Consider the following 17309-nt stretch of genomic DNA (forward strand, 5'->3'; position numbering starts at 1 on the left):
AGTTCTCCACATATTTTTCTTTTTCTTTTTTGAACCAATTCAGATTTTTTTTTTTTTTGCTTGAATTAAACTAGGTCTCATCTCTGCATTTTGTTTAACTGTTCCTTCTTTTTCTTCGGCTATTATCTTCTTTATTGGCAAGATGAATCCCATCTTTTATTATTGTTTCTTCCATCGCTATTTTTCTTTTCTTCGTTGTCGTTTTTATTTTGTTCTCCAATCATCTATTCGTCGCATCGTACGGATTACTTCACTAGTAACTCTTTATTCAGTTATGCAAGGCAAAGGGTAACCATACATACATAGAGAATCATTTAATAGCTTACATGACAAAGGGAATGACAAAGGACACAAAACTGTACCTAATCTCTTGTTATTATAATGAATTAGGACAATGCACCTTACCTAATGCCAAAAACTCATATCACCAACATTTCCATTTTGTTATTCATCTAAGTTTCAAAAATATACGAGATGATGAGAATCACCTATCGTGATTAGCATGCATACTTGATAACACATTTGGGAACAAATTTGAAGACATGAACATGGTTAATTAGCATGTGATGTACATTACATGAACGCTCTTCAATTGTAGCATTGGTGAAGAAAAGATTAGTGTAAAACCATAATTATTCGGGGCATTTAAAGCTCCAAACTATTCTCAGTTGCTATAAAGTCCTGGTTTTTTTAACTTCAAAAAAAATTTAGAGCAATTTTTATTACTCACATGCCTTTCCATTACTCTATGTTTCTTATCTGCGACTTAAATCGTCACGGTTAACTCCTAATTGGTGGATAAACTTATAAATGTTACTTTCCTCTGTTTCATTAAACATGATTTCCCCCATATAAAAATGACCTTTCTATAGGAAGTCGACTATCTTCAAGTTGCCATTACTAGACTTAATGGTCATTACATCCTAAACTATTTACTTAAATTAGTGGTATTACATAAACCTATGAAGGAGTATGTATTGGCTTGTACCACAAAAAGACCCTATACATGTTCAAACACCTCGTGACCTCGGAAAAGGTAGCATGCTACCCGCTTCATTCAATGGATAAGTGAACTTAATTAGCTACATGTGCAAGGTAACTCAGGCCTCGAAATGGGCGGAAAAAAAAAAGAAAAAAGAATAAGAAGAAAAAAATCGTTAGCTGATTTATCGTGCTAGTGACCAGAAAGAAATTCCACCCATTGATGCGTTAACTGCTTAATCCTACGAATTCCAAGGAAAGGATCAGGTCTGATCGTTCTGAAAATCACATTATTTCTAATCTCCCAAGTGACCCACCAGCATGCAATTAATCCTAATGGCCCAGGAGAGAGCGAGCTTTTTCTGCACATCCATGTGTTCCAAACTGAAGTCACGTTATGACCTAAATCCCTTGGCTGAATATTCTCCAAAGCCAAAACCAAAAGGAATCTGAAAAACACACACCGAATAAATAAATGATCCACAGTTTCTTCTGCCGTCCCACATAGTACACAATTCGTGTTACAAGTCTATCCTCTCTTAAGGAGATTATCTACAGTGAGGAGTCCTTTTTTGAGGACGAACCAGCAAAATACTTTCACTTTTAAAGAAATACGGAGTTGGTACTAACATAGTCATTTTGGCCCGAGACATTAATTCCCGTTACATATATCAACACCTCAAAACAAGGGGATAATGTGATAGACTAGTATGATATCAAGCGCTACTAATTAATAGTGTCCCGCGTAATAGTTCTCAGGACTCGGTGATTGTATTTGCCACATCAACTAATTAATCATCACCTCATGTGCTTACAATAATAATAATAATAATAATAATAATAAAAAGGAGTACCTCGTGACTATTGGCCATTTTAATATGCCCCTCCTCAAACTGAATTATTTCTTTTTAAAAAAAATTTAGATACTTTTTAATTAAAAATAAATTCGTAATTGTAGTCAAATGTTCGAATTTTATTAAATTCATTGATGAATCCATCAAACCTAATAACTTCAATTTCTTTTAAAAACAATATAAAATACTGAAAAATAACAGCTAATTAAATTATTAAATTTAACAATTTTTTTTAACATAACTATTAAATTAGCTCAATTTAAAAGGGAAAAAAATAGACCGTGAAAATGCATCAATAAAAAAAAAATTCACCGTACACAATAAAAATAAAAAATTAAAGGGAAGAAATATTATCCGGTTGTCCTGTGGTGTTTCCACACCAGATTCTCCTGTATAAACAAATTAATAGAGTGGTGTAATAGCTGGGCTTGTAGTCATTATTCTCATCTAATCAAATTTAGGGGGCGGTTGGTCGGCCACCCAATCATTATATTAACAAGTAATTAGCAAATAATTAAACTTCATATGATCGTTCTTCGCCGTCCACATTATTCTAACATGCCATTCCGTCACCAGGCCTAAACTTATGGCCCGTGGGTGGTGCATTTGTATATAAAGAGCACGAGATCATTTGGTTTTCGCCGTAAGAAGAGAAAAGAGAGTAGAGAGTAGAGGAGGAGCTAGAGGAGAGCATTAGATCATTCAATTAAATTAATCATGGTTAAGCTCGCAATCGGAAGCATTGGTGACTCGTTGAGCGTCGGATCGTTCAAGGCCTACTTGGCCGAGTTCATTGCGACGCTGCTCTTTGTTTTCGCCGGTGTCGGCTCCGCCATTGCTTATGGTGAGTCTCGTATGTAAAGAATATCTAATACAGGAGTTAAAGTAATTAGTTTATCGAGAGGTAAAATTCTCTCACTAACAAGGAGAATAATATCATTGTCGTTTTAATGCCAAGTGGTTAGTGATATCAGTGTGTCTAAAAGTAACTGCGCTAAATACATATAGGGCATGTTTGTTTCAACGTAAGTAGATTTGAAGTGGAGGTGGATTTTGGGTTGAAGTAGAGTTTAGGTGAAAATTAATTCACTTCCGCTGTTTGTTTCTAACTGCGGAATTGCAGTTCTGTGAGTTCTGTTGTTTGTTTGGTAGGAAGTAGATGACGTAAAAAGTATAGCTCTCTACCCTTGGTATACTTACCTCCGAAGTGATATTATTATCTATTTTGTAACTTAGTGAATAATAAATTATAATAAATAAAAATTAATATAATTATATATGTATATAATTATATATATGTATAATTATAAAATAAAATTTTATAATTTATATTATTTGTTTGCATATAAATTATAATAATGTAACAAATAAAATTCTAAAGTTAAAAAATTATTAACATTTAACAAATTCATTTTTTATTATTTTCTAAATATACAAATTAGACAAAAAAATATATTAAAACTTATCTAACCAAATTTGATCACATTACCTAATCAAATTTAACAAGTTTCTTTGCCTCTTTGTACTTCACCGGAATTGACTTTGCCTCGTGAGAGAGCGTAGTCAATTACTCTATTTTGGATGAACTCGACTTTCAGCCGTAATAAAATTACGGCAAAACAAACAACGAAAGTGATAGTTTACGGCGTAAACAACTTTCCCCTTCTCCACTTTTTCCTCACTTTCACCCAAACAAACACACCCATATTGTTGCTACATACACGTACATACGTCCCATGCATGTTCCTGTATAAAGTGTAATTTTATCCTTACTCTTTCGATCAAGCAATAAATTGTTTTATTTTCTTTTTATTTTTTAAATTATAATTGCGAGATATATAACGTGCTAAGCGTTTTATTTATTTTTTCAAAAAAATTAGTTAAAAATATAAAACAACTAAATTTTGGAACTTAAAATCTCGAATACCAATAATCAAATATTTTACAACTTGTGTTAGAGATAGTGAGTTAGCAGATAATTAATTTTATGATAAGCAGTAAATAAAACTTAAAATTAATTTTGGCTGCTTAATTAATTTGCAGGGAAGTTAACGGCCGGTGCGGCACTGGACCCGGCCGGGCTGGTGGCGGTGGCGGTCGCGCATGCGTTGGCCCTCTTTGTCGGGGTCTCCATAGCCGCCAACATCTCCGGCGGCCACCTCAACCCCGCCGTCACCTTCGGCCTCGCTGTCGGCGGCCACATCACCATCCTCTCCGGCATCTTCTACTGGGTGGCCCAGCTGCTCGGCGCCTCCGTTGCCTGCCTCCTCCTCAAGTTCGTCACCGGCGGATCGGTACAAAATTTTTAAACCATTAGATATGACGTACAACACTTAAAAATAGGTAAAATTATAATTTTTTGGTACGTAAACTATTCGAGATTAAAAGTCACATCATCCATCTAGCACGTAGAGAGATAGGTAAGTGTTGAAAAATGATATATACTTGTATATCTCAAAAAAATGTACATTTTATATCCCACTTATTCGGTACGTAGAGTATTACTCATTAGTCACTCGATGCGTCTAGTAAAAGCATTCATACTTATTAGATGAATAAAATGTATATCATATATATTTTTAATGGTGTATGTATAGTATTGTTCATAAATTTTGGTTGGGATGAATTATTTCGGTTCCTATTACAGGCCGTGCCGACCCACAGTGTGGCGGCCGGGATGAGCGAGTTGGCGGGAGTGGTGATGGAGATCGTTATCACCTTTGCACTTGTGTACACCGTCTACGCGACGGCGGCGGACCCGAAGAAGGGTTCGCTAGGCACCATCGCCCCGATCGCGATCGGATTCATCGTCGGTGCGAACATCCTCGCGGCTGGACCGTTCAGCGGCGGCTCCATGAACCCGGCACGTTCCTTCGGTCCCGCGGTGGCCGCCGGAGACTTCTCCGGCAATTGGGTCTACTGGGTCGGGCCGCTCATCGGTGGTGGGCTCGCGGGCCTCATCTACGGTGACGTTTTTATTGGATCGTATCAGCCCGTTGGGGCCCAGGATTATCCATAGAGGAAGCATTTACAATGTTGAACAGCTGCTGCTTTACTCCTTAATTTCCTCTATCCCCCCCTCTCTCTGTTTGCTATGCTTTTACTTATAATAAATGTGCATATTGTATGTATGTTTTGTAAAAATATGTATTTTTCACTGCGATTGAATGAATGGTTGTGCTTCCTTAGCGTTCAATGGCTACATAATCAGCGTAACTCTTCTTCTTATTTCGCTTTCTTCGAAGTAGATCATCAGTTGCGCAGTTCAGAGGATAATTTACTGATTCAAAATGACCGAGCGGGTTCAAGAATTGATATCTTGGATCAAGCCCGAGACTCAAGTTCGAATCCTAATTGATTTACATTTTCAGCTAAATTTATTTCTAAATAAAATAAACGAAGTAGATAGCGTGTTATCTATCTCTAAAAAAAAAAGATATCTTGGATGAGGCCAAAACAACAAGAGAAACGAAAAAAAGAAAAAATAGATCATAGAATTCACAATATCTGTCATTAAAAGTTTCTAATAAATTTTCATAATAATGATTGAATAAAAAGCTTCAAATTAGAGTTGACCATCCAATCTTTTAAAATTTTGATTTTTCCGACCAACGTTTTAATTTGTTTAATTTGGATTAGCCAACGGTGCTTTGACTTAAAATTTGAATATATTATTTTTCTTTATAGATTTAATTAATATAATTCATACAATTCTCACAACTTAAAATTTATTAAAATAAATGATTAGTTTAAATTTTGAAGTAAAAGTATCGTCAATTATCTTAAATCGAACAAACTAAAAGTTTAGATAGTAAAATAATTTTTTTAAAAATAAATTAGATATACGACTTAAAATGGTCTATAATTTAGCTAAATTTTGTATGTTTTTACTCAAAAAAAAAGAAGAGAAAAGACACCGGTAAAAATAGGGATGCAAATAGTGCCGATTTGGAAGCGGGAGGGGTTCCCAACCTCCCGCTCCGTTTCTTGTCGGATTGGGCGGATTTAGGGCAAATTATTTTTACTTTTATTTTATTTTATTTTTGGCTCCTACTAACTGTTCCATTTAGAACGAATTGATGCAAGAGTGGATTTTTAGAAGATTTTTGGTAGATCGGAATGATTCAAATAAAAAAAGGAATTATTTTTCGTCTCCCACTCTATTTACTTGGCTAATCAAAATGAATTCGAGATGATTATATTTTTTTATTTTTTTAATTCTCAGTTACTTACTGTTCTATTCAGAACGGATGAGGACAGAAACTCCACAAACGAGGATCTATTTCCATCCTTAGGTGTAAAGTTACATATAATTTTCTAAGTGAGGCTGGCCCAGCCTAGATAACCAAAATACGGGCCGAGCTAAGGTTTATGAGAAAGGCCGAAATCGACGGTCCAGCCCAAAAGCGCTCTTCCGTTTAAGAAAACGATTTTTTACAAAATTACCACCGGTCCGGTCCAGAAACAACAACAACAGCGGAGGTTCGGAAAATTAGGGAGAGAAGCTCCAAATCACCACGTCGCCGACGCGGTGACGCGATCTCATTCTAATCCCTTCTCTCGCCTCGTCCACTTCGTCTTCGTCGCTCTCAACGGTAATCGCACCGCTTCCCCGCTCTCAGATCTGGCAAACCCTAGCCGTTCCTAGGGTTAGGGGTTTCTCGGGCGATCTAATAGGGTTTCTCCGGTGTTGTTTGGGGGGGTTGGTTGCAGTGGGAGGAGGTCGCCGATGGAGGTGGAGCCTCCGGGGCCGGTGCGGTACTTGGTCGGAGCCGCGATCATGATGATCGGGGTGGTGATCCCCCTCGGCTACATGATGTTTCGGAGCAAGCGCGCCCCCTCCTCATCGTCCTCGTCCTTCTCCAAACAGACGTAGTTGTGCTTGATATTGATCCGAACCCTAGCTATCTGTTTTTCTTTTTTTAATAGCATTTTTGGATCATATATTCTGATGCAATGGCGATGGATGTTTTGTTGTCGACAGGAATAAGGGATTGATTTAGGATGATAGTGGCTATTTCGATTAGATCGGGAGGTTGCAAAGCTGGTTGAGAGAGGAGGAGGAGGAGGAGGGATACTTGGCATTTCGCGAACTCGGGGTGATGTATTCTTTTGATCTAGTTGCTATATAATGTTCGATTTGAAATAATTTACTGGTATAGTTTTTCGTTATTTTTTAGCAACTCTTGACTTTTATGATTGTTGTTATATTATCTGAATCTTTTTATGGGTATGTTTCGAAAATTTTCAAATGATGAAAGTTTTATTCTGTTTTATCCAGTAGTACCTTAGCCCACGAATGGTTTGTATGTTATTGGCCAAATTAGTGAATAGATAAATTAGAATGCCTTGTATGAAGCATTGCCTACTCTAATGGTCACCAGTACGAAAGAGATGTTTAAATGAAACTTATAATTGGTTTAATGCAGATTTTTCTACTAAAACTGATCCTAATTTAAGAAATAGCAATGAAACGAATCGCAAATTTTCTCAAAAAGTGGACCTCACAAACATTTGTTAGATGGAGCAGATTTATTGTAATGTATATCAAAAGGTGAATCTTATTAACATCTGTTATATGGAGCAGGTAGGAACTTTTTAGAGTGTTTTTTGCTCATTGACGTTGAGCTGTGAGGAACCTAAGTTCCCTGCTAACTTTCGGTGGATCATTCTTAAGCACCATATTTTAGGGTTTGAAAACATATGTTTTATTCAACATCCATTTTGTTATCTGTTCTCACTACTTGTTGAGTGGAAATAACATTCTCGGTGTAGTTTGATTGTTCGAATTACTATGGGTATTATTGAATTCTCGGCTCGGATATAATCTATGTATACTTTTACAGGAGATTGGCTTTATGTCCATCGTTCATTTAGTAAGATGAAATCGTTTCTTTTAAGTACTCATTGTGTAAATTATGGTTAGCCACTTTAGGATGTACTTCAGGAAGTCAGCTTGAGGAATTTTTACTTGTTATGGTATGCAATGAAATTAGGGCATCCTGAACAAAATGATGGTTTTAGCAACTCAAAAATTTGTTTAGCAGCATTAGTCAGCAGATGTTCGGAATTTGGACACAATTTATCCTTTGGTTTAGAAGATTTTGTAATAATGTTGGTTTTGCATGATAAGGGATGATATAGTACACTTGGAACATAATTGAGCAATCAAGATTAGTCTTATTTTTAGTTACTATCTTAGTGGTTATTGTCTAAAGCTAGGTTGGTCTAATAGTTATAAGTTTGGTAATATATTTATGGAAAAACTTCAAATACCACCTTTGTGGTTTCGCACTTTTTTATTTTAGTACCTAGTGGTTTAAAATGTATCAATTTAATGTCCCGTAGTTTCATTTTTCTCTTTTTATTATCCGCTTCTCTGATTTTTTTTTATTAAATCAGTGACAAAGTTAAAACTAAGAGATACTAAAGTGAATGTTGGATAAATCTAGGTAGGGTATTTGAAATTTTTTGTATATAATTTAACAAAATGTTAACGGAGGAGCAGACGAAAAGAGAAAAATGAAACCACATGGTACTATATTGATACACTTTAAACCACGGGGTACTAAAGTGAGAAAGTGTGAAACCACATGGATGGTATTTGAAGTTTACCCTATATTTATCTAGCGGGCCATTTGTTCAAGGTTCATAATATTCTGGTAATATTGTATATTTATATTGGGAATGATAAATTTGTTGCTAAACTTTTCGAGCCACTTGGATTGGGAGGTTGTTAAGAACTAATATATTCTTGTTAATGGACTACTAATGATTTTCATTAAGTATGAAAATGAGAATACCTCCTAATCTATGATAGTCTAGTATCCTACCACCTAGAAATTTTTAATGTTTTTATTATTTTACTAAGACCTTTTGCAATTACCCAACTTGAGTTGAATGATAATAATTTTCATATTTTCAATAGAAAATATGAAGGATTCAGGGAATTTTATAAACTGTGAACCAAATGGGCCCGGAAAACTATGGTATCCATGAATTCCAGTTATTTTAGCTGGTCAGTTTGCAAACAGCACTTCAATTCATCACTCTGTTGCCTCTCAAAAAAATGTGCTGTTTGTTACATTTCTGCAAAATTAGGCATGTGTGACCTTTGTAACTTGTTGACAATCACCCGTGCCAGGTTCTACCAGTAAGTATCTGGATTGCTGGTTGAAACATGTTCTTTTGCCTCAGGAGGTTAAAATTATTTTTGTCCAACATGCTACTCGTCTTCCTTCGCAAAGTTGCGTGGATGACATGTTTTAATTTCTTGAGAACTGAGGCCTTTGAGTAAGATATATTTCCGGAACTCTTATGAAATATCTTTTACTACTGGAGAGGACCGTGGTACATGGTGATGGGTTATGGACCTATTGTATGATACATCATGGATCTTTGATACCCCTGCTTTATAGGGGGGAAATTTGTTCCATGCACTGTTCACAGTGAGGCTCACCCCGGACTCCGGGGAAAGTAATGTAAATTGTTTATAAATGGGCTCCGCCTCAGCAAACTGGAATGTTTTCAGAATCTAGAGTTGGAGAACTTTTCCTTAAATTGCTTTTATCGTGTTGCCACTTCCTAATTTTTCTCCTTTATTTCTTTATAGCTTTACACCGCACGTCATAATCCTGATCTGAGAAATATGGTATCAGACTCAGGTTAGATCTGTAGAGAGACTGAAACATTGATTCATATGTTATTCGTATGGTTTGATAAATAATCACTTGTGCTGCGCTCTGACCCTGATAAAATGGGTCAGATTTGGATTGGCTTGATTAGGTCAGCCCTTAAAACCAGAACCCAACTCTTTCATAGAGTAGAGAAATTTGTGTAAACCCTCTCGGGCTCGATGGGTGTGTTTTTGAGCATAAATTTTATGTAGTTTGACGGAATGATATTTCCTCCATTAGCTTGCGACGCATGGCATAAAGTTTTCTATTGAAAAAAAAGAGTCAAGATTATATTTTTTGTCAACTATAGCTCAAGAACTGTTATCTGCCAACATGTTCTAGCTCATAAATATATTTAAGAAGATGAATACGGCCTTATAGCCCCTCACATGCGTTTGTAAAAAAACAATACTAAAACATTTATTCACTCCCAGGTTCATGCAGACCAGCATAAATAAGATGAAAAGAGCAAACATACGCAAATTGTACCCAAAAATAGTATTGGCCATTTGGATTAACACCAGCTGATTAATCAAATCTGCTGAACCAAATAAATATCTGGGAATCAGAGTGACGCGTGAACATGGAAAGGACTCTTGGCAGAGTCAAGTAACCATCACTGATATTACTTTTATTTCGGGAAAAAAAGAATAGGCAACCGAATAAGTAAAAGATACATCAAGTTTTTTGTGGTGTTCTGGGAGTTTTAAAATACGGGTTCCCTCAAAGACAAAGATTCATACCAACTTTGTAACCCTTCGGCGCATATCTCGTTCAACAACCTACCAACTGAACTGGACCAATCCAGTAGTTGGCTGCATTCAATGCCTTAGTAGATCTCAGTCCAGCGCAGGCCAACCAACTATCACCTGCAGCTAAATCAGGACAAAATTTTTGAATAAGACTAGCTAGCTAACCATGAGGCTCATTAAGCATAGGTGAGAATCCCATACTTGATCATTCAGAAAAAAAAAGCATCTAATTCACACGCTTCAATCAACTAATTTTGCTGTCCTATCTCACTCCATCTTTCCCTCGGATCATCCTTTTAATGCATAGAAACACATGCTTTCTCAAACATATACTTGGAATGTATTAAAGTGCAGAGGGCATAGTTCGATAATCTTTCCATCTGTTGGGGACGAAAATAAAAAAAATAAGAACAACATTTTGCTCTCCCTGCAAAAGCTACTTCTAACCATAATTATTTCGCACTCCATCAGCTCATAATCATATTTTTAGACCATGATAACCTATCGATAGAATGCTTGCCTGTCTCATCGGGATCATAAAGCATATAATCTTCGCCACGTCCCTAACATCTTTCTAACTCCCATAACCCTACATTACTAGTTTCAGTTCTAACTCCCATAACCCTACATTACTAGTTTCAGTTCTAACTCCCATAACCCTACATCACTAGCTTCAGTTCTTTTTCAAACCATAGACTATTCTTACTCAAACACAAAACAATGCTCAAACAACTAATCCATGTTCCAGCCACATCACCAGGTGCCTCTGATGGAATCAGAGAAAGGTATCTTCTGAACAAAAACATATTTACATACTAAATAGTCTAACAGTCAACTTGTTAACCTTATAATAGAGCAGGCATCCAAAATTTATGTAACACACAAAAAAAAATGCTTCACTACTACAAATTATAACAAAAGCGTCTTATTAAACTAACATAATTAGCTTTAAAAAGCTAGGGCAGTATTATCAAGTCAACTAAACTGTTGGTATTTTTCTCCTTCTGTTTCAGAAGTCACAAACTCATATGATCAGTGCAAAATGTCACACAAGCTGCCAAATAGAAGCTTACCGAATAAGAGAACTATATAGTTAAACAAGTACAAAATACAAGGCACTGTATACTTAAACGGAATGAATACAGTTAGAAGGAAAAAGTCGGTCCACACAGAAAGATGGCTCGTAAAAAAAAAAAAAATTACAGACATGCTGAATATAAATGACAAGCTTATCTAAACAATAGACGTTCCCAAAAAGAATTCTACACAACTTTTAACAAATACAGGATTAAAATAAAAGCCTCACCAGCAACTGTGAAGAAGATGGACTTACAATGTCTCTCTTAACAGGATCTGCATGAGCTAATCGAAATCTATGTTTGATAATTGCCCATAAGGCCGACTACAAAAGAGCAGTATTCTTATTGTTTCACCTTTCACACAATCAGCAAGGTCCCAGACAAAATATAGGATGATAGTCTTAAGCTAAAGACGCTAAAGAAATATGACATATGATGAGATAGTTACCTTTCGCCACTTATCTTGTCTGTGCAGCAAAACAAAGAAGACCTGATGCATCTGCCCCCACCACTGCAAGCTCACATACACTACAAAGCTGCCCTGCAATGGATGGCACAAACCGAGAAGCACAGTAAGGGCAGGAAACATCCTTCTGGCCACGGTATATAGGAACAAAGGTAGCCCCACAAACAACAAACGGATTCCTATAATCATAATTCAACTGATTAGCATCCTTCCTATCACCGCAAGCCTGAAGCACCTGTCTAGCCTTCTTCGCTTGGGCCTCATTTGGGCTACCTTCCAGAAGCATCCTGGCAAAATGAGCCGCAGTGGCATAGTTTCCTCCCTTGAAGCAGATGGTCATGGCACTTGTGAGCACTAGTCTCATGTGGATCTTCTGAAGCTTACTGTTAGCAAAATAAGCTGCCAACTCTTGCTGCCGAACTAGATCATCTTTAAGCTCCTTCCTTTTCACTTCCATTTTCAAGCCAAGCACGTACTCTCTTGCTATCTCGATTAGCTCCTTCACTTCATCAACTTCCCTTCTGGAATCCACCACAATGAGTGGAATAATATGCAATATGTTAAGAAACAGCCGTAAAGCCTCTGGGAACTTCCCCTCAGTCGTGGCCCGGTAAGCTGCCTTCAGCTTCTCGTCCATCTGCGAGAACTTGAAGACCAGCGCTGGCGGGTTTCTCACGTTAGGGCTAGCGGACTCGCTCCATCCCTTCTCTACTGCGATGGATATAACTGAAGCCATTGCAAAAGCTCGCAGATACGTGTGACTGCCCATGTGGAGATCCATAAACAAGGGCTTCAACGGGGCAAAGTTTTTGATGCCCAACTGCCGGTTGAGTAGGCGCATAGCTGTGTCAAAGTTGCCAGATGCAGCATGCTCCCCAGCAAGGGAGGATTTATTGATCCAGATTTGGCTCACTGGCATGCCCGGCGAAGGAGCAACAAATAAAGAACGAACATTACTTGAAGCCTTCGGCGTGTCTATTTCAGGTGGTAACTCCAGATCTTCGAGGTCCCACCCTCCTTCCTCCTCATTCTCTTCATTTTGCTCAGCCTCGTCATCTTCTGCTGTTATGTCACCATTCTGAATCACACGTTCAACATCGACAATATCCAGTTCCTCCTCACCCCAGTCAGCACCAGCACCTTCTTCTTCCTCCTCTTCCTCTGCTCTCCCTATAACATCAAGTCCGCCTTCAAAAACGCCCCGCATCACCCTTAATAATGGCCAATCCCCACTGCTTGTCAAAGGCGCAGGGGGCATCAGAAGAGAACGGGCTTTCCCTTCAGGAAGAGAGGGGACTTTATCTCCCAATTCAGCCGCAAGCCTCTCACTGATTTCCGTCAGTCCATGAGTGGCAGCCGTGACATATGCAAGAGGCAAGTGGCCAGCATTCTCCAAGATCTTGACACGTTCCCTAATGTCACCTAGATACATGGCATTATGGAATTGGCCCATTATGTCGTTCTTAATCTCAGCTATCCTTAGCATTTTGGACAGCTTTTCTATGTTTCCTGTCACAAGATAGAGAAAAGACAGCCTTTCAAAGTTCTTCGTCCTCTGGTATGCATATTCCACGATGCTGGTGTTCCCCTGACGAAGGGCCTCGATGCCCAACCTATACCAGTGGTCTTTCTCATCTATCTCCTTTGCAGAAGCAACAGCAATCTGGATATTACCACTTTCTAAAGCCAGATTAAATCGGGTCCGTTCATCTTTCACGAAATGGAGAGCAACTTCGGGAAATCCTTTCTGTTGCAGATAAGATATTACAGCCTGTCCGCATAACTGTGAGTTCTTGATCATACTCATTACGTGATCATATCTTTTCCGGAAAAGTGCAAGCTTGAAAATGTACTCAGAAGCATCAATTGATATGACCCTGTTCTTCCCTTCCCGATCCAAGCAATAGATATTGCTCCCAGAAACCTTGGTTATGTAAACAGGAACATCAAGAGTTTTTATAATCCCACTGTCCCCATTAGGAAGGCAGTACTTGATATGGTTCAAGGTTGTATAAATGAAGACGCCATTCTCATCCCAAGCACCACTTTTCACACGGATAGTCTCGTGCAGCGTGCAACGATGGACAAGCTTCTTATTAGCAATAACTATAGCATGTTTGCTTAGAAGAGCAACAGATTCCATGTCACTAGACCAAACTATATACTTAACAGAAGGTGTTTGAAGTTCACCAAGAACAATTCGCTGCTGAAGATCAAATATAACCACCCTATCCTCAGCTTTGCACAACAAGTTCCCTGTCCCAGCATAAAATATTGCATCAGTAGCAACAGGAAGAGTACCTTTCTTCACAATCTCATTCTTAAGGTTCTTCACTAGAGCTTGATTGCTGCTCTTATCAAGGACTGCAAACCTATTGCGGGCTACGAAAACAGCTGAACCCCCAGCTCCCTTCTTTGCATCCTGCATATAATCACTCCTTCCTACAGACTCTTTAGGAATGATATAAAGTTCATATGATCCACCATCAACATCAGAGCAGATCAACACAGCATTCTCCGTAGGGCTATAGGACAGTGTCCTGGGTCCTTGATTTAAGCTCATAGACCCCGGCCTTCGTATCGAAACCACCTGGTTATCCTTTTGGGATGAGAACTCATAGAACCGCAAGAACCGGTCTTTCACATAGTACATCGTATCCCCACTTACAGAAAAAGAAGGGCGTTCTCTTTCCAACTTGAAGACGATCATGCCACTATCATGGCCAGCTGCTAGAAGGTTCATCTCTGGGTGGGCGGCAAGGATCCAGAAGCGATCATGCTCCCGCCGAAAAGTCTGGATTCCCGTGCGCTTTGTAGCATCCCATATGCGAATGCTTTTATCCTCAGAGTTGGAAACGATAATATCTTGCTTTGCATGGAACATTACACAAGATACATTATTCATGTGCCCCCTCAAGGTATCCACTTCCCAAGCCTTCGTATCTGTTGAATGAAGAGACACGTTAGTGTTTAAACATCCAGCATCATGAAAAAATAGATTCCAAAACTTCATTCATCTAATTCATCAATAAGGGAGAAACAAGAGATAGAATGCACGAGATTTATCCATCATGCTATAAAAGAAAGCTGAATGGAGATTACACCATAGAGCCAATCAGTAACATATTGATAGCAATGTCACTTTTTAATTTTTTTTTAAAAAACCCCTTAGAATGGGAATCTTGAGATTACCATTCATCCGCCATATCTTCACTTGGCGATCGTCTGCCCCGGAAACAATAAGCGGCAAGCTAGGATGAAACGATGCCCAGTTGACTCCACGATCATGGCCCTCTAGAACGTACTTGACAACGGCATCGACTCCCCCAAACAGATCTGTGTTCATCTGGCTCAGTCGCAACATGTCATCGGCCGGGGACACAGTCTTCTTTCTTAGTGCTCCAATATCCCAGACACGGACCGTCTGATCAAGAGACGCTGATACAACTAAATCCTCCTTTGGATGGAAAGAGGCACACATGACATAGTGGTTGTGCCCAGTCAGCACTGAGATACAGGTACGTGATTGCCAGTTCCAGATCCTGATAGTCTGATCATCACTGGCACTAACGATCCATGGGTATTCGTCATGGAATTGAACGGTACGGATATAATCGAGGTGCCCAAGAAGGGTAAATAGGCACCGGTGTGTCTTATAATTCCAAACCTTAATCTTGTAATCATCTCCTGTAAATATAACACCATCATTATGAAGAACAAAAGGAAAAAGAAAAAAAAACAAAAGATATTGAAGATAAAATTTCATGCATTGAAATTCATACTTCTGACCACAGTTAAATTGAAACATATTGCCAGATCAAATCCAAATGAAACATTAGTTTAAAATCGTAGAAACCAATATCAGATCCGAATAGTAGCAACTATATAGAAGGACAAACTTAGAAACACTTACATCTAACTTATAGAAACATCAGACAACTTAGATCCACACATCCTAACCAACCAAACGTACTAAAAATCACTTAAATCCCCTCAGATCTAGTAACATATGTACGATAAACGAGATTGCGAAAAAACTATTAAATGGATCAGATGCAAGAATCTAATGGCAAAACGAGGTTAGAGCGTATTCACCTCCGGAGACGAAGAGGGGCTGCGACTTGTGAAAGTGGACGCCACGAACGGGACCATCGTGCTCGTCGAAGCGATCGATGAGTGTGCCCATCCGATAGTCCCATAGCTGGATCACGCCACTGTGGAGACTCGTAAGGATCCATGGGCGTTTGCTGTGGAAGCTGAGGCCCTTCACCCGATTGCTCTTCGTCTCGAATTTGGTCAGCATCTCTGCTTCTTCCTCCTCGATTCGTCACTCTCGATCCACCGTATACCTTCAAAACCCTAGCGACGAGAAGAAGCTCACGAGATCGAAACCGATGGTGGAGGAATCGGCGGCATTAGGTTTAGGGTTAGGGTTAGGGCCCGTGTAGGAGCTCGGATCTGGGAGGGAGGTAGGAGGGGAAATGAGGGGAAAGAGTGCTCACCTCGGATCTTAGATCTCGAATTTGTAAAGAGAAGAGGGCAACGGATCTCAGCCGTCGATTCGTGGACGGGGAGAGATCTCCGGCATAGAAGAGAGGGGTCGCCCAAAGAGGTATTGTGATCGACAACCACAGCGAGATCTCTCCGTTACACTGGCTCACACCTTGGCCCCTCTATCTCTCTCTCTCTCTCTCTCTCTCTCTCTCTCTCTCTCTCCTCGTCTTAATACATTCGAGTTGGTTTTTCCCATTTCCTTTCCTCGTTTTACCTTTTAATTGATGGTTTTTTTTTTCTTTTTTTTTTCTTTTTTTTTTTGCATTTTAGTCCATAGATCTTTTATTTCCTGAAAAGTGCCTCCAATCTTTATTTATAAAGTCCCTAGAACAAGGGATGGAAGTGGATTCGGGTTGATAGAACTCCGCCCCGAATGGAACCATTAGTAGAGACCAAAATAAGAATAGAGATAACATATTGTGAATCCATCCTGATATAAAAATAAAAATAAAATTAATATTCATCCTAATATATTAAGAAAATAGAGTGGAAGACCGAAGATTTTTTTTTTAATTTATAAAAATTTATCATAAAAATCAGCTCTATTCTGATCTATTTTGAATAAAATAATTAAGTGGAAACAAAAGGTGTGATAGAATCAATTCTTTTCGGCGCCCTCATCCGCCAAGAAAATGAATTGTTTTGTTTTTTGAAAACTATTTTTTAAATAGTTTATTCGTTGAAAAATATTTTTCAACTATTGGGTTTATGGAATAAGTAGTTTTCTCAAAATATTTTTTCTAGACTAGAATTTATAGAAAAAAATAATGTTTATATTTTCTCATTTTTTATCTCAAAAACAAAAATTATAAAAAACATTTTTTATAAAATAATTTTTTTAAAAAAAATATTTTTTCATATTTTTATGAAGTGCGGGTTAACCTTAACCAAAATAGGGTATAGGTTCGGATCCGTATCCTTCGAGAGTATAGTTGGATGATAAAATT

General features: G+C 38.2%; 3 protein-coding genes across 7 annotated transcripts; 2 read left to right on the forward strand and 1 right to left on the reverse strand.

Annotated features, from left to right (window-relative positions):
* On the forward strand, nt 2504-5031 carry LOC109714358 (probable aquaporin TIP2-1). Its single transcript, XM_020238953.1, has 3 exons — nt 2504-2679; nt 3879-4129; nt 4483-5031. Exons 1-3 carry the CDS (start codon nt 2553-2555, stop codon nt 4852-4854), a joined length of 750 nt encoding a protein of 249 aa, XP_020094542.1. The 5' UTR covers nt 2504-2552; the 3' UTR covers nt 4855-5031.
* On the forward strand, nt 6288-7118 carry LOC109714206. 3 transcript variants are annotated; one of them, XR_002217262.1, is made up of 3 exons: nt 6288-6430; nt 6549-6710; nt 6820-7118. XR_002217262.1 is itself a non-coding variant. In XM_020238712.1 (2 exons), the coding sequence occupies exons 1-2, from the start codon at nt 6565-6567 to the stop codon at nt 6836-6838; spliced, it is 162 nt and encodes a 53-aa protein (XP_020094301.1). In that variant the 5' UTR covers nt 6496-6564; the 3' UTR covers nt 6839-7118. The 3 variants fall into 3 exon arrangements, 1 of the variants encoding a protein (XP_020094301.1); XR_002217261.1 differs by having other exon boundaries at nt 6288-6710; XM_020238712.1 differs by lacking the exon at nt 6288-6430 and having other exon boundaries at nt 6496-6707.
* LOC109714204 (coatomer subunit alpha-1) lies at nt 9998-16570 on the reverse strand. 3 transcript variants are annotated; one of them, XM_020238711.1, is made up of 4 exons: nt 15904-16570; nt 15001-15495; nt 11791-14751; nt 9998-10380 (listed from the first exon to the last, which is right to left on the reverse strand). In XM_020238711.1, the coding sequence occupies exons 1-3, from the start codon at nt 16109-16111 to the stop codon at nt 11801-11803; spliced, it is 3654 nt and encodes a 1217-aa protein (XP_020094300.1). In that variant the 5' UTR covers nt 16112-16570; the 3' UTR covers nt 9998-10380; nt 11791-11800. The 3 variants fall into 3 exon arrangements, with proteins under 3 accessions (XP_020094300.1, XP_020094299.1, XP_020094298.1); XM_020238710.1 differs by having other exon boundaries at nt 9998-10386; XM_020238709.1 differs by lacking the exon at nt 9998-10380 and having other exon boundaries at nt 11330-14751; nt 15904-16167; nt 16311-16569.

This window comes from Ananas comosus, linkage group 8 (genome assembly GCF_001540865.1).
Source record: "Ananas comosus cultivar F153 linkage group 8, ASM154086v1, whole genome shotgun sequence".
NCBI classification, from domain to species: domain Eukaryota; kingdom Viridiplantae; phylum Streptophyta; class Magnoliopsida; order Poales; family Bromeliaceae; genus Ananas; species Ananas comosus.

Excerpts from the sequence above, each read along its gene's own strand:
- LOC109714206 (XM_020238712.1), top strand. The coding sequence starts at position 6,565 with ATGGAGGTGGAGCCTCCGGGGCCGGTGCGGTACTTGGTCGGAGCCGCG.
- LOC109714204 (XM_020238711.1), bottom strand. The coding sequence starts at position 16,111 with ATGCTGACCAAATTCGAGACGAAGAGCAATCGGGTGAAGGGCCTCAGC. Across the intron at positions 15,496-15,903 it reads GCCCCTCTTCGTCTCCGGAG|GAGATGATTACAAGATTAAG; the intron begins GTGAATACGCTC and ends TTATATTTACAG. Across the intron at positions 14,752-15,000 it reads GAAGATATGGCGGATGAATG|ATACGAAGGCTTGGGAAGTG; the intron begins GTAATCTCAAGA and ends TTCATTCAACAG.
- LOC109714358 (XM_020238953.1), top strand. The coding sequence starts at position 2,553 with ATGGTTAAGCTCGCAATCGGAAGCATTGGTGACTCGTTGAGCGTCGGA. Across the intron at positions 2,680-3,878 it reads CGGCTCCGCCATTGCTTATG|GGAAGTTAACGGCCGGTGCG; the intron begins GTGAGTCTCGTA and ends ATTAATTTGCAG. Across the intron at positions 4,130-4,482 it reads AGTTCGTCACCGGCGGATCG|GCCGTGCCGACCCACAGTGT; the intron begins GTACAAAATTTT and ends TTCCTATTACAG.